Genomic DNA, 21,712 nt, shown 5'->3' with positions numbered 1-21,712 from the left:
CAGATCTCTGTGAGTTTGAGGCCAGCCTGGGCTAAAGAATGAGTAGTTCCAGGACAGCCAGAGCTACACAGAGAGACTCTGTCTCAAAAAACAAAAAAACAACAACTAAATAAATAATAAAAGCTGCCCTCGAGAATCTTGGTTCAGTTCCCACACTGAAAGCCATACAAAATTCTAAAAATCTAATAACCTCTAATTATCTCAAGCTCTACATGTGATACACACACAGTCAAGCAATCAGAAACACAAATCCAGATAAATAAAACATTAAAATGCAAAACTAAGAATAGATAGCTTAATCTGTCAAGTGCTTGCCATGATATCATGAAGCCCTTTTAGAGCTCAGATTCCCAGCACCTATGATGTGATATGTGTACTTGTAATATCAGTGAGGGGGAAGCAAAGAGAGCTCAGTTCCTGGGACTCTGTGGCTTGTCAGCAGAGCATAAAGGACACGCTGAGGGGTCCAGTGAGAAACCCTCTCAGAAAAAAAAAAACAAACAAAGCGGGGCTAGAGATATGGCTCAGTGTTAAGACACAAGCTGCTCCGCCCCAGGGGACACCAGTTTGGTTCCTAGCACCCATGTCAGATAGGTTACAATAACCTGTAATATAACTCAAGATATAAGAGTCCTGACCTATTAAGGGCACCTATACTCACAAGCACATATGGATATGGACACACATACATACATGTAATTAAAAGTACTTAATGTAAAAAAAAAAAATTTAAAAACAAAACAGAGGTTGAAGACCATAAGAGCACTGATTACTCTAAAAGAGAACCTGGGTTTGATTTCCAGCACCCACAAGGAATTTCCAGTTCTAGGATACTGCCACCTCATTTTTGTCCTCTATATGCATGTGGTAGAATAATATATAAGCAAGGAAAACATACTCAAACATAAAATACAATGAAAAAGGTATGACTGAAAAAAAGATTCAGAGGTTAAGAACACTTGCTTGAACAATGGCTTGGTAGTATAAGCCTTTAATCCCAGCACTAGGGAGGCAGAAACAGGCAGGTCTTTGAATTTGGGGGCAGCCTAGTGTAGTGAGTTCCACAACAGCCAGGGTTATATAGATACCCTCTCAAAAACAAAAACAAAAACAAAAACCCCAAACAATCAAAAAGATCACTTGGGTTGGGGATTTAGCTTAGTGGTAGAGCACTTGCCTGGCAAGCACAAGGCCCTGGGTTCAATCATCAGCTCAAAAAAAAAAAGATCACTTTAGTGGTGCTCCAGAAGACCCAACTTTAGTTCCCAGCACCCCTGTGTCAGAAGCCTCAAATACTTCAGTTCCAGAGAGACTCAACACCCCTCCTGGACTCCTTCCATGGTCAGTACAAGTACATGTTCATACAAAGACACACCAATACACATAAAAAGTGATTAATTTGTCTGTTTTCAATGAAGTCTCTCTGTGTAGCCTTCACTGTCCTGGAACTAGCTCTGTAGACTAGGTTGTCCTGGAACTCACAGAGATCCACCTGAACCTGCCTCTCCACTGCTGGGATTAAAGGTGTGCACCATCACCACCCAGCAAAAAAATTGTAACTTTTTAAAAACAAAGTTGCTTAGACAGGTGTGGTGCCGCATGCCTTTTGCCAGCACTTGGGAGGCAAAGGCAGGAGATCTCTCAGTTTGAGGCCAGCCTGGTCTACATTAACAAGCTCCAGGACAGCCAGGAATTTGTAGAGATCCTGTCTCAAAAACCAAATAACAGTAACAAAATCAACCAAATAAAAACAAAACAAGAATAAATAGGGTTGACCAATGAAATGACTCAATAGGTAAAGTTCCGTAAGACTTAAGACACAAAGGATCTCATTTCTGGAAATTTAAACTCAAGTATGAAAAGGGAAAAAGTAATCAAAAGAAGCATTGGCTGTAACTGCTTACAACATAAGGATTTTAAAGATATCCTTTATGCTACAATTTAAAATTACCTACTTCCAAAATTCATTTAGTGGAAAACAAAACAGAAGGGTATGATAGAAGTGGGGAGGGAGCATGTCTACATTAGGCAAATCTTGATTTATACATGCTTTTTCCACATTTAACCACAACACCTCTGGATTAGAAGAACTTACTCATGTTGCTCACGGATCGCATGCCTTGAGGAGACTGCCCAGACTGTTGACTTGGTTGATTCTTTGCTTGTACCTGGGGTTGTGGTGGAATCTGGTTTACTTGATAGGGTAGTCCAAGTGCAGCATAGGCTCGCTCTATAGAGCTGGGGTCAATCTGACTAACAGTGCTTAGGCTAGGGGTGGACTGTTGACCCACTCCTAGAGAGCTAGGGTTTCCAAGCCCAACTGGTGCTCCAGTCAGAATTGCTAGAAAAGACAAAAGACACAGTATTAGAATACTACATAGTTGGTAAGAAAGAGAGGGTAAAATGCTTAATGAATTTTTTTAAAGTTTCAATTACTGAAGTATCTAGTATTATAGATTTTTTTGAAAAATTTTCTAGATACATGCTTTATATGTACTTCCAAATTTATCTTGATACCAAATGCTTAATATTTTGTGGAAGAAAGATGTGGTAGCTACACTTTTTAAATATAGTTTTTACTTACTACTTTTCTCTGAGAACAATCTCATCTTCATCTGATAAGTTTTTACTTATTTTATAAAATAAAAATTCACACATACACACAAAAAAATAAAATAAAAAATAGCTTTAAAAACAGCTAGGGAGCCAGGTGGTGGTGGTGGTGGTGGTGCACACCTTTAGTCCTAACACTCGGAAGGCAGAGGTAGGCAGATCTCCATGAGTTCAAAGCCACCCTGGTATACAGAGTTACACCGTTTGAAAAACTACAAATAAATAAATAAATCACAGCATTGTGCTACACACCATTAATCCAAGCATCTGGGAGGCAGAGGCAGGCAGATCTATGTGAGTTCCAGGACAGCCTGGTGCACAAAGCAAGTACCAGGACATCAAGAAGAAAAAAACATGTTTGTTTAAATGATCTACTTGGCTGCAAGTGTGTAAGAAAAAGCCACTCAATGCCAAGGCAACAATGCTTCAATTTAGAAAATTTTTAACTAAAGAGTAAGTTGTACATGATGGTACATAATTGTAATCCCAGCACTCAGGAGGCTGAGGCAAAAAGACACCAAGTTCAAGGCCAGCCTGGGCTACATAGTAAGACTCTATCTCAAGGTGGGGGGAAGGGGACAGACACACATTCACTTATTGATCTTTTTAAAGATCAGGAATACTTAGTTCTCACTTTACTAAATGTTAGTTTAGCATGGCATGACAGGACCAGTTTATCCACTAGAGTAGCACATAATCAAGCAGTACTCTAAACCCTATCAAATGGCACCAGGGTAGTTCTCAACCTTGGGAATAAATTAGCAAGATTTAATCACTTACACTGTTGATTTCGCTTATCCCCAGCATTTTTGAGAGGAAGACACACAGGACAATCGTGCCTTGTACAATTCTTCCAGTGTGAAATGATTTGTCGAGAAGATGCACAATGTGCCACTAAAACAAAACAATAATTTCAAGTTTTCTTTACAGGAATAACAGCCAACTTAACAAGTGCTCCAGATGTGGTACCTCTTTTAAGTAAAGATATCCCAGACTATAGTGCAGAAAATACATACCTATAAAACAGTGATGCCACACATAAATGTAGTATGAATCTTAAAGGGTCTTATTAATAAAACTCAATCCCGAGGCCAGTTATTGGGGTGGATGCTGGAAGATCAGAGAAGCAGAACAAGCCACAGCTACCTCACCTTGTTAGTTCCTCAGGTGATCTTGTTTCCTCAGGCTGGAAGCTTCTGAGTCCTCCTCCACATGAATCTAGGCTGAACTGTGTTGCTCCAAAGCTTAAACTAACTACATGCTTTACTACTTTAGTTCCTGGTCCTCACGCCTTATATACCTTTTTCTTTCTGCCCCCACTCCCTGGGATTAAAGGCGTGGGTCACCCTGCTTAGCTGTTTCTAAAGTGGCCTTGAACTCAGAGATCTGGATAGCTCTGTCTCCCAAGTGCTGGGATTAAAGGCGTGTGCTACCACCGCCCAACTTCTGTTATGGCTTACTCTTCCCATTTTCTAGCCACCATTTCTGGCTCTGTTCTAGTGGCTGTCTGTTCTCTGACCCCAGATATGTTTATTTCGGGGGACACACACTATTTCCGGGAACACAATACCCAGCACACATAAAACTATCCAATTGGGTGAGACTGTAGCACTGCATTTGGTATTTGTCCACATGGCTTTGACTAAGCTTTCACCAGTACTTACTGTCTAAGAAGTACTGTGCTGCAACAAATCAAGTATCACAAAATAGAAAACAGAACCATGACAACTTCCTATACTACTACTACATCCTACTTACTTAAAGTATTTTGTTGTTATACAGCAGCTATCTTTGTAATTCCCCAAAGAGAATATAATCTTTTACGAATGTAGGTAAACTGCATTTAATCCGGACAATAGCTTTTATTATTTTTTTAATTTAATTTATTTATTTATTATGTATACAGAAGAGGGCGCCAGATCTTATTACAGATGGTTGTGAGCCACCATGTAGGTACTGGGACTTGAACTCAGGACCTTTGGAAAAGCAGTCGGCGCTCTTAACCTCTGAGCCATCTCTCCAGCCCTAAAATGTTTTTTTTGTTGTTTTGTTTTTGTTTTTGTTTTTGTTTTTGTTTTTTTGAGCTAAGGATCGAACCCAGGGCTTACCACTGAGCTAAATCCCAACCCCTTGGACAATAGCTTTTTAAAGGCAGACGAGGAACGATCAAGTTGTGAAATAGCTTAGTGAGTCAAGGGCTGCTATGCAAGCATGAAGACCAGAGATCAGACCCCTAGTGCCCAGAAACTGTCAGTCATGTTAACCCCAATGCTTGAGAGCTAATGACAATCAATCCTCAGACTAGCTGATAGCTAGATCAGCCTAATCAGCGACTCCTGGCAAATTTAGGGATAGAGACATGGCTCAACAATAGAGTACTTCTCTAGCACGTATAAGGCTCAGGGTTCAATCTCCAGGTATGTCACAAACAAGCAAATATATACCAAGAAGCTGTGATTTTATTAGTCTAGAATGAACCTGGGGTATAAAGTTGCTTTGTTTATAAAAGGGGAGGGGGCAGTTTTGTGGGTTTTTTAAAATTTATTTATTTATTATGTATACAGTGTTCTGCCTGCCTGAGTCCCTGCAGCCAGAAGAAGGTGAGAGATCTCATCATAGATGGTCGTGAGCCACCATGTGGTTGCTGGGAATTGAACTCAGGACCTCTGGAAGAGCAGTCAGTGCTCTTAACCACTGAGCCATCTCTCCAGCCCACAAATTTACGTATTTTGATGTAAGAACAGGTGTATGTCCATAATGTCATCACCATAATCAAGGTACTAAACAATAACCCTAAAGGCTACTCACCTTGACAGGACTTGCCTGACTGGCAGTGTGTCATGTGGTTTAGAACATTTTTCATGGTTCGACAGTGGGGAAGATTGCACTGCCTCACTTCCCCATTAGCCTGCTCCCGGCGCTGGCATTTGTGAGCATGTAAAAGGAGAACAAGCTGCTGCTGGATGAGCTTGCGCTTCTCTGGATCAGCTGTGTGTGCTCCAGAACCCATCCCAGGGGCAACTGAAGTCACCAGGCCTGGCTGCTGGACCGATGGAGTAGGCTGCTGGCCCTAAAAGATGTGACAAAGATTTGTGTGCTCTCTTTTAATAAGGACTAGATATATTCAAATTAAATCCTTCTTAGTGATTTACTATATGCCAGACTTCATTTGTTTATTTGGATGGAAAGAATTCAATAAATACATGATAGCTCCTATTATAAGAAAGCTTAATGCAATAAGAAAATAAATTACAACATCTCTCAGTGATAGTTAAAATATGTATACACATAAAACTAAACCCAAATGAAAAACAGGTAAGCTACACATTCTCAGGACTGGAGGCTCAGGAGTAAGATCCAGAATTCAAGGGCAGCCTTTGCTATACAGCAAATCTGTAGCCACCTTGTCTTAAAAACACATAGGAGCTTGACAGAGGCTTTAGAGCACTGAGCTCGCTTTTCCAGAGACCTGAAGTCAAGTCATAGCACACATGTTCAGAGCTCACAAACACCTACTACTAACTCAGCCCTAAGAGATCCAAGACCCTCTTCTAGCCTACTTGGACACCATTCCTGTTTCCAAACATATACAGGTAAACAAAAAGAAACCTTAAAAAAAAAAAAAAAAGTATTGGAATTAAAGACATGTGCCACCGTGTCCAGAAAAAAAAATTGTTTTTACACCTCCAAAAGAAATAAACTTTTCCCAATAAAAGTTACTTCTTAGGAGAGAAAGAACATGTTTTGTTTATCTTTGTATGTTTAAAACTTTCTAAAAATACAGGCAATGAATACAACCCAAAATATTAAAACATGTAAAAACCAAAATAAATAAAATTACTCTAGGACAATTACTGAAAGGTAAGAACAAACTATTTAAACTTAAAATTCAAAACTAGAAATTGTTTGAATCACAAGAGATCCACCTGTCTCTGCCTCCATAGATTAAAGGTGTGCTGCACCACACCTAGCATGTTCCCTAAGTGACAAGGTCTCAGCTCAGCCCTTGTTGGCCTGGAACTCGCTATGTAGACATGACTGGCCAAAGCTTACGGAGAGCCTCCTCCCTCGTAGAAATGTTTGAAAGGTGAAAGTTGTCAATTACAGCTGCTGCACAATGAAGTTCAACAGTAGACAAACACACTCCAGGTTCCATCCCAACAGAAATAAACAGATAATTTTTAAAATTACTTCATTATACTAATGCAAATAAAGTTTGTATACTCAGTCCTTGAGAATAGAAACCTTTGTGAGAGTTTTTCTCCAAGAACAGAAAAGTTCTAGTCTCCTTCAGTAACAGTAAAGCCTGCTGAAAGACAGGCCCCAATGACTTCACTGTGGCACACATTTATACTCTTATTGTGATTAGTCTTCCTACAGATCAATACGTACAAGAAATAAGACTCCATATGGAGACTTTGAGAAGTAAAATTCCATTCTAAGGCATGAGGTGCCCCCTCACATGATTCACCCCACCATGTATGTCACGCTCCAAGTATGTATGATTGTTTAAATGCTAGCCTAATGCTCACAAAATGGCTTAATGGGTAACGGGAATGGCTTGATTACAGCTCAAGACTCACATTAGGAGAAAACCAACTCCTGTAAACTGACTTCTACCATTCACATATTCACCATGGCCTTTGTGCACAAACCTACCCTACACATACATACATACATAAATGTTAGAAAGAAAGAGGCAGGTGGAGGTGGCACACACATTTAATCCCAGCACTTGGGAGCCAGGGGCAGGCAGAGCTCTTCGAGTTCAAGGCCACCATAGTCTACAGAACTAGTTCCAGGACAGCCAGAGCTACACAGAGAAACCCTGTCTCCAAAATCAAAACAGAAGAGAAAAAAGAGGAAGAAACAGTCTAAAAGAAATTTCGTACTCACCATGTTGGGCATTCCCCCACCAGGAACTGCCTTTTTGTCCATTGCAAATGGAGATAAGCTATTTGGTAGTACAGTCTTTGCCTGAATTTGGAGACCAAGGCCACTCGCTCCAATCTGCTGTCCAGAATTCTGAGTATATGGTGAACCATAAGGACTGGGATTGCTCATCATTCCCATCTACATAAAATTAGAAACAAAATTTCATTCTCCATATTTTTAAGACACCACCATCTCCATACTTCATGTTCTATATTACAAAATCATTTTAAAACAAATCTTGATTATTTAAAGAAAACACACAGGATGGCTTAGAAGGTAAAGGTGCCTACTAATAAAAGTCTGCCAACCTGAATTTGATGCCCTGCACTTGTAAAAGAGAAAGAGGATTGACTCCATAGGGCTATCCTCTAACCTCTACACCCTTACCGTGGTATGTACCATACACACAATGATAATAAATAAAATCCAGCCTTTAGGAGAATTACCAGTTCCATGGTAGGCACATCAATTACCACTATGGGACTACCTGATAATATCTTGCAAAACTATTAAGATAACAAAGTCCCAATTTTAAAGTTTTTTCCTTACATAGTACCACTTACTCACATCTTTCTCTTTTGAGATATACTCTAAGTAGCCAAGGCTGGACTTAGAAGTGTAATCCTCCTGCCTCAACCTCCCAAGGACTGGATCATAAACACCATGTACCACCACACGTGTTTATTTTGTGTGTGAATGTTCTGCCTGCACGTGTCAGTGCACTACTTGCATGCAGGGCCTTTCAAGGCCAGAAGAGGGCATCAGATCCCTGCAAGAACTGTCCCTGGGTGCTCTAGGAGGAGAACCATTTAACTACCGAACCATTTCTCCAACGCTTGGCTTCTAAGTTTGAAAGTACTAATATTTATTCTAAAATGATTATAATGATGTCCGTACCTATATTGAATTACAATTCATTCATAATTGCTTCCCTAATTAAAACGGAAATTCATTGAGACATAGGATGAAAGCCATTTTACCATAGAACTTTGAATGATACAATAAAAGAACAAGAAGTTACAAAAGTTCACAAAATAGATAAAATGCAGAAATCTGTAAGCTGCCTTGGGATCTGTACGTAATTATAATGTCCTTATTCACATATATCTCAATACAATCTCGTGTTTTCCCTCAGAATTCCACCTTGCCATCTTTACACTTTCTGTCTCTTGAAGCCTTCTTTCTCCTCCACCAAACAGTATAAGATGAGACTATATGTGTGTCTGCTACACTGCTATTTGATCTTGTCCAATTACCCACTATTAGACAGATACTGACCTAACCTGAAAAGGCAGAGAAAGGATCAGTATTGTGCTCCCAGACCGAAACATTCCACTCTGCATGGAGCTTTTTAAATAAGAAGCTAACAACTTAAAATAGCTTCAGAAAGTCCCTAGTCCCTACCTGCCAGAGTAACCAATAAATGGTAAGAGCCCCTAACCTCCAACAGAAGCTGAGCTGCAAAAAAGATTCTTAGGAGAAAAGCTATAAAAAAAGACATGGAGGCTAGACCAGCTATCAGGAAGCAGCAGAAACCAACCAAGATGCCTAGTAGAGGTTTAGACCAACTGAGTCAATTGGAAAGGACACACTCTCCAACTTGTTGAGCTGCCCACAGGCTGTGCAGTGTGTTCCAGGTTCCCAGCTTTATGAACTGTCACTTATCCTGGGGTGAGCTTTAGTGATGCAGTGGTCTTTGAGTTATTTCTTCTTAGGTAAGCAACCTTTCACCCATATTCCTATATAAGCAGCCCCCCAAAAAGCTCACTGGTTCACCAAATTGGACTTTGGTGGTATCTATACTTTGGTCCTTGATTAAGTAGACGTGTGTGTTTTGTCTGCACAGAGAAAGTTATGCCACACAACAACCAGGAAGTTACAAGCAAAAGACACCCCCACCCCACAAAAGCTTTTGGGGACTTTTAAAAAAAAATTATTATTTATCATTATTCTTTTGCTAAAAAATATATATTAAGTACCTATTAATACTTAAGTTGCTGCAAAAAGGTAGGAATTTAGTAACACGTAGACACAGATACATTACAAAACAAAACAAGGGGGCTGAAGAGATGGCTTAAGCAGTTAAGAGCACTTGTTCTTACAAATGGTCCGTATTCCAAGCACCTACTTGATGGCTCACAACTTTCCCTAACTCCAGTTCCAGGGAATTGTCTGGCTTCTGATGGCACCAAGCACATATGCACATGAAAACAACAAACAAAAGCACTCTACACCAGGCAAGCTCAAGCTTGTAATCTCAGTATTCAGGAGGCTGAGACAAGAGGTCTGAATTCGGTAACTCGAGTTTGACACCAACTTGGGGTACATATCAAAACAAAACAAAACAAAAGGCTGGACTTGGTGTCACATAAGTATGCCATAAATATTCGGGTCCTCCAGCACAAGAGGCATCAGATGCCCTGGAGCTATACTTACAGGTGCATGGGAACCACCCATCCATCATAGTTGCTGGAAACCACGTTCAGGTCTTACGTAAGATCAGAACAAGCTCTTAACTACTGAGCCATCGTCTCTACTCTAACTCTTAATCTAAAATTAAAAGAGCAGGGTCTTGGTGCTAGAGATATATATAGCTCAGTTGATATAGGTTTTTGCCTGCCATGCATAAATTCCTGGGTTTGACCCCTCTGTACCCAATAAACCACATGTAGGGTACGTACATGCCTGTAATCCCAGCATTCAGGAAATGGTTGCAGGAAAATCAGTATTACATAGGGAGTTGGAGGCCAGCTTGGGATATTGAGATCCTATCTTAAACAACAAAAATTCTAACATTACATACAAAAAGTTATCACAGATGGATGCCAAGAGTAAACTCCAAAAGTTACACTATCACTTCTGTTTTAGGGAGCTGAATTTATTCCTAAACAAATATTCACTTGAATAGATAAAGCTCACTAGTATTTTAGGGGTGCTGGTGATCAATCCTTTGGTCCTGTTCATACTAAGCACACATCCTTTTTTTTTTTATTTTAAAGATTTATTATTTATTATGTATACATAAGAGGGCACCAGATCTCATTACAGATGGTTGTGAGCCACCATGTGGTTGCTGGGAATTGAACTCAGGACCTCTGGAAGAGCAGTCAGTGCTCTTAACCTCTGAGCCATCTCTCCAGCCCTAAGCACACATTCTACAATGAACTCTGAACTACATCCTAAATGAGGCAAGATCCATCCCACCACACCTCCCCCACCCACTAGTCCCTTGTTTTTGAGACAGCATCTATGTAGTTCTAGTTATCCTGGAATTCTCTATGGTAGACCAGGCTGGATTTTAATTCAGAGATTGATCCATGTGGCTCTGCCTAAAAAGTGCTTGGACCAAAGGTGTGTGACACCATGCTCAGTTTAAGATCTTTTTTCCTTGCCAGGCAATTACAGAAGCCTTTAATCCTAGAACTAAAGAGGCAGAGGCAGGTGGATCTGAGTTTGAGGCCAGCCTGATCTACAAAGCAGAGTTCCAGGACGCCAGGACTACACAGAGAAACCTTGTCTCCAAAACAAAAACAAATAAACGAAAGAAAGAAAGAAGGAAGGAAGGAAGGAAAGAAAAGAAAGAAAGAGAGAGAGACAGAGAGAGAGAGAGAGAAAGAAAGAAAGAAAGCAAGCAAGCAAGCAAGCAAGCCCTTTTGTAGTAGAATATTCCTTTCCACTGTGTGAAGATGTGCCACTGTGACTGATTTAATAAACAGCTAGGCAGGAGGTATAGGTGGGACTTCTGGACATAGAGAACTCTTGGAAGAAGGCAGAGTCACCAGTGAGATATGAAATAACAAGGATGGGCAGAATGGAGATAGAGTAATGAGCATGTGGAAGATCATAGATTAAAAAATATGGGTTAAGATATAAGAGCTAGTTAGAAACAAGCCTAAACTAAGACCGAGTTTTCATAATTAGTAATAGATCTCTGTGTCATTTTGTTAGCTGGCAGCCCATAAAGAAAAGTCTGTCTACACCCTTTACCAATGAAGCCAGCTCTCTAATCCCCATTTTTTCCTCCTTGAGGTAAGGTTGGTCTTTAACTTCCTATAAAGCAGGAGAAGACCTTGTGGGTCCTACTTACAGATCCCACATGCTGGGATTACAGGCTTGTGCTGCCACATTTGATTTTATGCAATTCTTGGAAATTGAATGTGGGGCTCTGTGCATGCTAAGCAAACCCTATTATCATCTGGCCCTAATAAAAATCTTTATATATAGCCAGCCATGATGGCACACACCTTTACCTCCAGAGGCAGAGGCAGGCAGATCCCTATGAGTTCAAGGCCTGGTCTACACAGTGAGTTCTAGGATAGCCAGGACTACACAGAGAAAACTCTCTTATCCTCAAGCCAACAAAAACTCTTTATATGTGAATTTCTCTATTTAAAATTTAAACCAGGTAGTGATGGCACACACCTTTAACCCCAGCACTCAGGAGGCAGTGGCAAAAGGATCTCTGAGTTTGAGACCAGCCTGGTTCTACAGGCTCAAGAAACATGGAGGACCACTATAAAATGCCAGCCACAGGCCTGAAGGTGGTGGTGCAAGCCTTTAATCCTAGCACTTGGGAGGTATAGGGAAGCGGGTATCAGTGAAATTGAGGACAGCCTGGTCTACAAGCGAGTTCCAAGATAGCCAGAGAAACCCTATTTCAAAATAGAAAAAACAAACAACAACAGCAGCAACAAAAAAAAAGCCAGCCACAATATGACACAATATGACCGCTACAATAATGAAAATAATGAACGCACAGCAAATGTGGTTACTTGAACAAGATGTGCACAAGAGTCTGTAAAATGGTTCAGTGGGTAAAAGAGAGTGTGTGCACGCAAGGAGAGAATAAAATTTCAAAGTTGTTGGTATCTCCATATACCTGCTGTAGCATACAATGCACACACCCACATTATTTTAAAAAGAAGGAATGGGAAGTACTATGAAGTAGAGGGAAGCCTGTTCAAGAGGGAAACCATTAACATCTCATCATGGATAGGTGAGAAATTCATTAGTAGTAGTTAACAGTTGCAGGGAAGGAGAATTCATTTACTCCAGTGGTATAAGCACAGGATAGTTGCCCATGCTCCAGTAACATCATGCCCATGTATGTAATCCTAATTAAACTCAATGGGTCACAAGCAACAATAATAAAAAGATACAAAAAAGCTGGGTACAGTGGCCTATGCTCTTAATCCTAGCATTACAGAGGCAGGCAGATCTGAATTCAAGACCAGTAAGGTCTACATACTGAATTCTAGGCCAGCCAAGGATACATAGTAAGACAGTGTCTCAAAACAAAACAAACAAAAAATTTCAAACAAAGCCCAACATCTGGTTACTTTTTAAACCACTTAGAATGCTAGCTAAGTTTTCATAGGTTTCTTTCTTTTCTTTTTTTAATTCACATTGTCATCAACTATGTAATGTTTAAAGTGAAAGATACCTACCCTCACTCATCTTTCCCATCCCCCTAAATGTGGGCTGGAGTGAAGAAAAAATTTAAGATGGAGGAAGGGGAGCTGATTAAACTATAGATGTGGGTCATGGGAGGCAGAGGCAGGAGGAGAACAATTGTTAAGACTAAGATCAGCCTGGACTACATTGTGAGTTCTAGCCACCAAAGTATATAGCAAGACCTTGTGTTCTACTTTTTTTTTTCCAAGATACTTTTGTTTTTGGTTTTTTTCGAGACAGGGTTTCTTGTGTAGCTTTGCACCTTTCCTGGAACTCGCTTTGTTGACCAGGCTGGCCTCGAACTCACAGAGATCCGCCTGGCTCTGCCTCCCCAGTGCTGGGATTAAAAGCGTGCGCCACCACCGCCCAGCCCAAGATACTTTTATTTATGGATATATGAATGTGCCTGATAAGGCTTTATGCACAATGGATGTATGTGCATGTACCCACAGAGGCCAGAAAGAGTTGGATCCCCAGGAACTAGAGTTATAGGCAGCTGTGAGTAACATGTGTGTGCTAGGAACTGAACTCTGGTGCTCTGCAAGAATAGCCAAGACCTAGTCTTAATAAATCACATGAGCCTCTAAGAAGTAGAACAAATGAATTCTCTACGTAAACAGTGTTAATACCTACTATCTTAAAATTGCACTTTTATAAGGAGGCTACAAGGATAATGTGGAGTCTAAAATGAATTAAAAATATTACAATAGTTAGGCCAGAAAGATTAGGAACTACAGGCAATAATTCTAGAATAATCATGAAGGTACAGGATATCAGTCAAGTGTAAAACAAAATATTTTTCTTTTCTATAAATTTCGGAAAAGAGCTTCTTAAAACTTATACCAACAGATTAAATCCTTGGTACATAAACACAAAAATAAATGAATAATCTCAAGCTCTTCCGGCATCACTAAAGCAGCCAAATCAGTACTCTGTACACAAACAAAAACAGAACTCACCTTAAGAGGCTGGGGGCCTCTCAATCCTGTTTGTCCTCCCATCTGAGGAGAGCCTTGCTGTAGTGGTTCAGTCAGTAAGTTGCCAGCGTTGCCCATGCTGGGATTGGGGTACTGCATATTCGGCCGTCCCCGTCCTGCTCCAATTGAACCATTCATGACTTGATTGGGCATTATCCCTTGTCCATTGCCTGCAGCCAACATTCCAGGATTCATGCCAGCATTCATCCCTGTGTTCATTCCCATGGTAGGCTGATTCACCGGACTATTCAGCATACCTGCTGTGGACTGTGTAGGACCCTGATTTGGTCCACTACTGCCCATCCCCATGTTGGGAGAAGTCAAGCCTGTCTGTGCCATTGGGCTTTTGACCATACTATTTATCAAACCTAATCCAGGGCTGTTCTGTTGGGCCTGGCTGGCCATAACTTGGCCTGGGCCACCAACCCCCATATTGAGGTTAGGGGAACTACCAGACCGTAGCAATTCTGACAGCTGTTTATGTTTAGAGGCTGCGTCTTGCACTATGCCAAGACTTGTCTGAAGCTGACTAATATCGCCACCATTGGTTAGTCCCAATTCCGTAGAGTTGATTAATTCATCTGGTAAGTCATGTTCCAGATCAAACAGCGAACCAAAATCTAAACACAAATAGAAAATATAAAAATTAAGTTTAACACAACCCAAATCAGAAGCACATAAGACAGTGTCTTCTTGAATTAATCTTATCTACACTCTCCACAGAAAACTACATGTTTAGTTTTTGTATTGCAGGTTTTCATATACTAATTATGCATTTTTTAAGAGCTAATTTTGGTTATAAAGGTTAAAAAACTTAAGAACCGTGCCTAAAATAATTAGCTGAGGATGATCTTGACCTTCTAATTCTCCTGCCTCCATCTCAAAAGTGTTGGGATTACAGCTGTGTGTCACCACACCTGATAGATGCTAGAGATTGAACTTCATGTGTGCTAGGCAAGCAGACTACTAACAGAGCTACATATTCCTAGCCCTACAGCCTAGATTTTTTTTTTTTTTAAACTTTCTTCTTTGAAAGACTCTTATCAGGCTCTTTCTACCACAACAATGTAATAAACTATGCAGGAGTTAGCAAGACTGCCCAGTGGACGGTGTGTACTATTGTTGCAAAGGATGCAAGTTTGGTTCCTAACACTCAATTCAGGTGGCTCAGAACCATCTATAACTCCAGCTCTGGGAGACTTGAAATCTTCTGGCCTCCAAGAGAGTACATTCAAATATACAAACCCAAACACAGATACACAAGTAATTAAAAAAAATTTTTAAATTAATTTTAAAAACCATAGACAGTTTGGAACATGAATTTTCAATGAAAGTTATCTCAAGCCACCATTCAAAGAATTGCTTAGTATCTTTATTTCCTTGTTGTTTACATTATTGAGTTGTTTTGTTTTGTTTCTGAGACAAGGTTTCTCTGGAACTCACTCTGTACACTAGGCTGGCTTCCAATTCAAAGAAATCCTGTCTCTGCCTCCTGAGGTGTAAAGACATGTGGCAACACTGTATTAAGATTATTTTAGGGGGCTGGGGATTTAGTGCAAGGTCCTGGATTTGATCCTCAGCTCAAAAAAAATTTAAAAAAAAAAAAAAGATTATTTTAACAGTATGTATTTTTACTTTCTACTGGAGTATCTAGAGACACATATTATCAGCACACTGAACATAAAGTGAAGGAACTAAAATAACCTTCAACTACTTAGAATTTATACATTGTCACAAATTATACACAAAAATCACAAAATAAACAGTAATACAAACAGCAGGGGACCCAGGAGGTGGTGGTACACATCTTTAATCATAACACTCAGGAGGTAGAGCCAGGTGGATCTCTGAAACTGGCCTGGTCTACAGAGTGAACTCCAGGATAGGCACCAAAACTACACAGAGAAACCCAAACCCTGTCTCGGAAAAAGCAAAAGCAAAAACAAAAACAAAAACAAAAAAATAGCAGGGGCTACCTACCTGTGGTGATATTGTGTTCCCCAATATATTGTGTACCCTAATAAACTTATCTGGGGTCAGAGAACAGAACAGCCAGCCACTAGATATAGAGGCCAGAAAATGGTGGCACACACACCTTTAATCCTAGCATTCCGAAGGCAGAGATCCATGTGGATCTCTGTGAGTTCAAAGCCACACGGAAACAGCCAGGCATGGTGACACACACCTTTAATCCCAGGAGTGATGGCATGAAGCAGAAAGGTATATAAGGCGAGGAACAGGAACTAGAGCCTGGTTAAGCTTTTAGACTTTTAGCAGCAGTTCAGCTGAGATTCATTCCGGATGAGGACTCAGAGGCTTCCAGTTTGAGGAAACAGGATCAGCTGAGAAGTTGGCGAGGTGAGGTTAGCTATGACCTGTTCTGCTTCTCTGAACTGTCAGTGTTCACCCCAATACCTGGCTCCTGGTTTGTTTTTATTAATAAGACCTTCTAACAATTTGTGATACAGCTACCTACCAAGATGGCTCAGCTAGTATAAGGCTCCTGCCAAGCCTATAAAATGAGTTTGATTCCCCCATACAGACAGTGGAAAAAGGCCACATCGGACTCCAAGTTGTTCAGTGTCATGACACATACAAATAAACATGGGGAGGGAGGGAGAAACATGTTATAATAATAACAACAACAACAACAACAATAATAATAATATGGAACCAGGCCTTTAATCCCCCCAGCACTTGGGAGGCAGAGGCAGGTGGATCTCTGTGAGTTCAAGATCAGCCCTGGTCTACAGAGTGAGTTCCAGAACAGCCAGGGCTACACAAGAAACCCTGTCTCTGGGGTGGGGGTGGGAGGCTGGAAATACACCTTAGTTGGTAGATTGATGGCTTGTTTAATATACTGGATGCTGTGGGTTTCCTCCCCAATGCCAAACAAAACTGGGCTTGAAGTGGAGTGTTAGAGAGATGGCTCAGCAAATGAGAGCACATATTGCTCTTGCAGAATTTCAGTTCGGGTTTCCCACTCATGTGTACATGTTTAGCACAGGCCTTTAATCCCAGCACTTGGGAAGCAGAGGCAGCTGAATCTGAGTTCAAGATCATCCTGATCTACATAGTAGTTCTAAGACAACCAGGACAGAGAGACCCTCTCTCAAAAAACAAAACATGAGGGGTTGGGGATTTAGCTCAGTGGTAGAGCGCTTGCCTAGCAAGCACAAGGCCCTGGGTTCGATCCTCAGCTCAAAAAAAAAAACAAAAAACAAAAAACAAACACCATGACTAAACTTAAGGGGCTGGAGAGATGGCTCTGCAGTTAAAAGCAACAGTTTTATTTTGTTTTGTTTTTTTTCAGAAAACCTGATTCAATTTCCAGTACCCACATGGTAGTTCACAATCATATGTAACTAAAATTCCAGAGGCTCTAACACCATTTTCTGGCATCCACAGGCATTGTACAGAGATGTACATGAAGGTAAAACACCCATATACACGCACACACAAAAAGTAAGTGAAACTTGGGAAAATTTTTTTAAAGAAAGTAAGAGCCAGGTGTGGAGGTGGTGCATGCCTTTAATCCCAGCACTTGGAAGGCAGAAAGAAACAGGACGACCTCAATCAATTTGAGACTAGCCTGGTCTACATAGGGAGTTTAAACTATCCAGGGCTACACAGTGAAACCTTGCCTCAAATAAACAAACAAACAATGAAAAAACAGATAGGAGTTCAGGTGACTGGAGAGACAGCTCAGAAGATAAAAGCACTTGTTGCTCTTACAGAAGACAGCGGTTCAGTTCAAAGAACCCATGTGACAGCTTACCCTCTTCTGGCCTTCCTAAGCACCAGGCACATAGATGGTACATACACATACATGCAGGCAAATACTCAGACACATGAAAAACAAAATATGAGCTGAATAGGCTAGACCTAGGTCTCAGTGGTTAAAAGCGATTGTTGCTTTTGCCTAAAGACCTGAGTTCAGTTCCCAGACTAAAGTTGGCAGTTCACAACTACTTGTAATTCCAGCTCCAGGGGATTTTACACATTCTACAAGCGCATGTGCGCGCGTGCACACATATACCCACAGATACACTCACATACACATAAACAAAAATAGTTTTGTTTTTTAATCAACAATGGTTTTGTTTTTATGCAGCCAAATGGCATATTCACATTAAATCTAAACTGTGTTAATTTATCACTGCACACTTCTTGGTTTTCAATAAACTTCAGAATTTGTTCAAAAGGAATACATACAGGAGTATAGACAGGTAAAGTGTCATGTTATTTATTTTTAAAATCTCGTAGAGGGGCCAGAAAGATAGATGACTCAGTAGGTAAAGGTACTTGCCCCACAAGCCTGAACAACTGAATTCAAATCCTAGAACCCATTTAAGGTAAGGGAAACAAACAACTCCACAAATGCATACTCAGTAAAGATAAATAAAATTCTAATTTTTTAAAGCCTCCAGCCAGGCAATGGTGATACATGCCTTTAATCTCAGCACTTAGGAGGCAGAGACAGACAGATGGATCTCTGAGCTCGAGGCCAGCCTGGTCTGCAGAGGGTTCCAGGACAGCTGGTTTGCTATCAGGCCTCCCCCTGCAACTGATTCTGTGTATACTGCCATCAGAATTGTCTTTCACCAACCTCACTTCTACTCCTACAGTTTTTGCTGGAATAACCAAATAAATGGCAAATTCCTTAGCATATTTGTCTTACCATCTTCCCAATATCCTATCTTCTTCCATCTGTTTCCATGAAAACACCCCAAGCACACAGCGTAAGTCCCAGCCACATCATTTGTACTTCCTTTATGTGAAATTCCCTTCCCCATGCCTAAGAAAAGCTAAGTACTTTCTGCTCTAGCAACTTTTGTTCAAATACATATTAAGCTATATGAATTTTTCTAGCAACATCCAAGACCCATGTCTGAAATATTCCTATCAACTAACCTTTAGTTATCAGAGCACTGCTTATAAGGAAACAGTATATGTGTGTGTACACCACCTCACCAGGGCCTACATTCACAGAGCAAAAAACCACCTTGGTTCACCTTTATATCTCAAATGCCTAATCCTTGGTAAATACTCAGCATCTGCTACCTATAAAGGAACAGAAACCAAATGAAATCAGAAAAAAACTTTAAAATGTCCAAGTTTTAACTCTCCCAGCATATTCATGCATTTTCTCTCTCTCTCTCTCTCTCTCTCTCTCTCTCTCTCTCTCTCTCTCACACACACACACACACACACACACACACACACACACACACACACTTCTTTCTCTTCCTATAATCTCTTAGTAAAAAAATTACCTACCCATCTTCCCCAACCTGAATCTGGGAATGCTCTGATTCTCCATCTGGCCACTTACACTGGAAACAATACCAAGTTACGTCTCAGCTAACTAACTTCCAAACCTTCCCACTTGTCTCCATCCTCTGTGACAAAGACCACCCATACTAGAGCTAGCGTCCTTTAACGTCACTTCTTACTGCCTTTTTCTCAAGTCTTCCTTCAATTTAATATCTTGCATCCATTTAAATAGCTAAAATGTAAAATTTAAACTTCTCTAAGTATTGTTAGTCCCAAATGATTAACCCCTTGCTCACCTCTCACTTCTACCCCTCTAGTCAGGTTCTCAGAATGATCACACTTTCAAGCCTCATGTACTCACCCTGTTCTAGCCAAATGACACTCTTATTAGCCATATCTATTATCAGATTCCAAGACAGGACACAAATGCCTCAAAGATATTCACCAGTGTCTATAAACTAGGCTAAAGGCTCCATATTCACCCATCTGTCCCTGTATTTCCCAAATAAATTCTGGTCACAACAGGCTTGTTGGATATCAATGTCTTCCCCCTGAATCTGTAATTCCTAGGAAAGCAAAAAGAAATCATCTCTGTCTGAACTACCAGAGCGTTCCATAAACCAAGGATCTATACGCAGCATAAGAGCATACAAAAAATATTAGCCCAAAAGACTACTGCCATCTTGTTAACTCTTTAATATTCTGTTTTTCTTTTTCTTTTTTTCTTCGAGACAGGGTTTCTCTGTGTAGCTTTGTGCCTTTTCTGGATATTGCTCTATAGACCAGGCTGGCCTTGAATTCACAGAGATCCGCCTGGCTCTGCCTCCCGAGTGCTGGGATTAAAGGTGTGCGCCACCACCGCCACCGCCGGCTTAATATTCTTTAAATTGTGATTCACAAGCTTAGTAGTAGACCACAAAACTAATCAAGAGGCTCTGAAAAAACCCAAACTAAATACCTGGGTGTGATGGCACATCCCTGTAATTCTAGCACTCAAGGAAGCTAAAACAGAAGAGAGAAAATACCGGAGTTCATTATCAACAGGGGTGAGGAGATGGCTCAGTCAGTAAAGTCCTTGCCACTCAAGCTTAAAGACCTGAGTTTGGGGGCTGGGGATTTAGCTCAGTGGTAGAGCTTGCAAGGCCCTGGGTTCGATCCTCAGCTCAAAAAAAAGAGACCTGAGTTTGGGCCCCCAGTAGCCATGTAAAAGCAAGTAGTGACACTGTACTCCGAACCCTGAGGAAGCTCAGAGAAGAGAAGCCCTGAGCCTTGCTGCTGAGACTGTCTAGCTTAATCAATGAGCTTCAGATTCAGTGAGACCCTGCCTCAAAAATTAAGGTGGGGAGTGACTACAGAAGACGTCCCAAATTAACCACAGGTCCACACACACACACAGGAACATAAAACACATACACAATAACCACACTGTGACCAGGGTTTCTGGGCTACATATAAATGTAGTTTTTAATCCTTAAACTAGTGTAGATGGCTCAAACCTGTGAAAATGTATCTTTTGGCCAGGCATGGTGATTCTTCTACCCTCAGAACACCAGGCAGGTAGAGCTATCAGAAGAGATCTGAAAGGAACCTGAACTACTGGGCTATCACAGTGAGTTCCAGGCCACTTTGTAGTACAGAATGAATACTCTTGTCTCAGAACAACAACACAAACAGTCCCTGAAGAGACAGCTCATCAGTAAAGAGCACTTGCTACCTCAAGGGTTCAATTCCCAGCACCCACATGGTGCCTCACAACCATCTATAACTCCAGTTCCAAAGGATCCAATGCCCTCTTCCGGCCTCTATGGTACCAGATAAACACACACACACATATACATACATACATACATGCAGATAAAACACTCACACATAAATAGAAAAAATTTCATCTAGACAAACAAATGGAAACTAGAAAAAATTAGTGCTCAATCACACAACTTTTGCCCCCCCCCAAAAAAATCATCCGTATCTTGAACACTGCCAAAAGGAACAATCTGCTTTTCAGTTTCTCACACTCTTAATACCAATTCATTTTTAATTACTTAGATACAAAACACTGTGTGGTAGCACATACATTGCTTTTGGGTTTTTTTTACTTCACTTTTATTTTTTCTTAGAACAAGATATGACTCTAATCCAGGCTGGCCTAAAAATTTGTAGTTTCTTGCTTCCAACTGCCAAATGCTAGGATTACAGTACATCATCATTAAGAGTACTTTTATGTTTGCCTCTCTGCTCCCATATTCTTTGCTGAAAGACTTAATCTTTGGTTGGATGATGCAAAACTCTGCTACAAAACTTACTTGATCACTATTTCTAAAGTCCTTGCCTTTGTCTTTATCCCATTTTATCTGTATGACCATTAAAATAAAACCCTACCACACTAATTTCCTGCAGTGGAGTTGGCAGCAACTAGTTAACAGAATGTGCACACTAATGCTGTCTTGTTTAGTTTT

The 21,712-nt window shown here is 40.6% G+C and overlaps 1 protein-coding gene across 1 annotated transcript in view; it reads right to left on the bottom strand.

Annotated features, from left to right (window-relative positions):
• Ep300 (E1A binding protein p300) overlaps positions 1 to 21,712 on the bottom strand; it is a 70,046-nt gene that overhangs the window by 39,036 nt on the left and 9,298 nt on the right. The window contains exons 2-6 of the mRNA XM_036207735.1: positions 13,962 to 14,599; positions 7,510 to 7,686; positions 5,422 to 5,683; positions 3,394 to 3,507; positions 2,096 to 2,341 (exon numbers count right to left, since the gene is read on the bottom strand). Coding sequence (XP_036063628.1) covers positions 2,096 to 2,341; positions 3,394 to 3,507; positions 5,422 to 5,683; positions 7,510 to 7,686; positions 13,962 to 14,599 — 1,437 coding nt within the window. The remainder of the gene's footprint in view (positions 1 to 2,095; positions 2,342 to 3,393; positions 3,508 to 5,421; positions 5,684 to 7,509; positions 7,687 to 13,961; positions 14,600 to 21,712) is intronic.

The sequence above is a fragment of the Onychomys torridus genome, chromosome 16 (assembly GCF_903995425.1).
Source record: "Onychomys torridus chromosome 16, mOncTor1.1, whole genome shotgun sequence".
NCBI classification, from domain to species: Eukaryota; Metazoa; Chordata; class Mammalia; order Rodentia; family Cricetidae; genus Onychomys; species Onychomys torridus.
The sequence above is the reverse complement of the archived record's forward strand: the minus strand, read 5'-3'. Positions and strand labels throughout refer to the sequence as shown.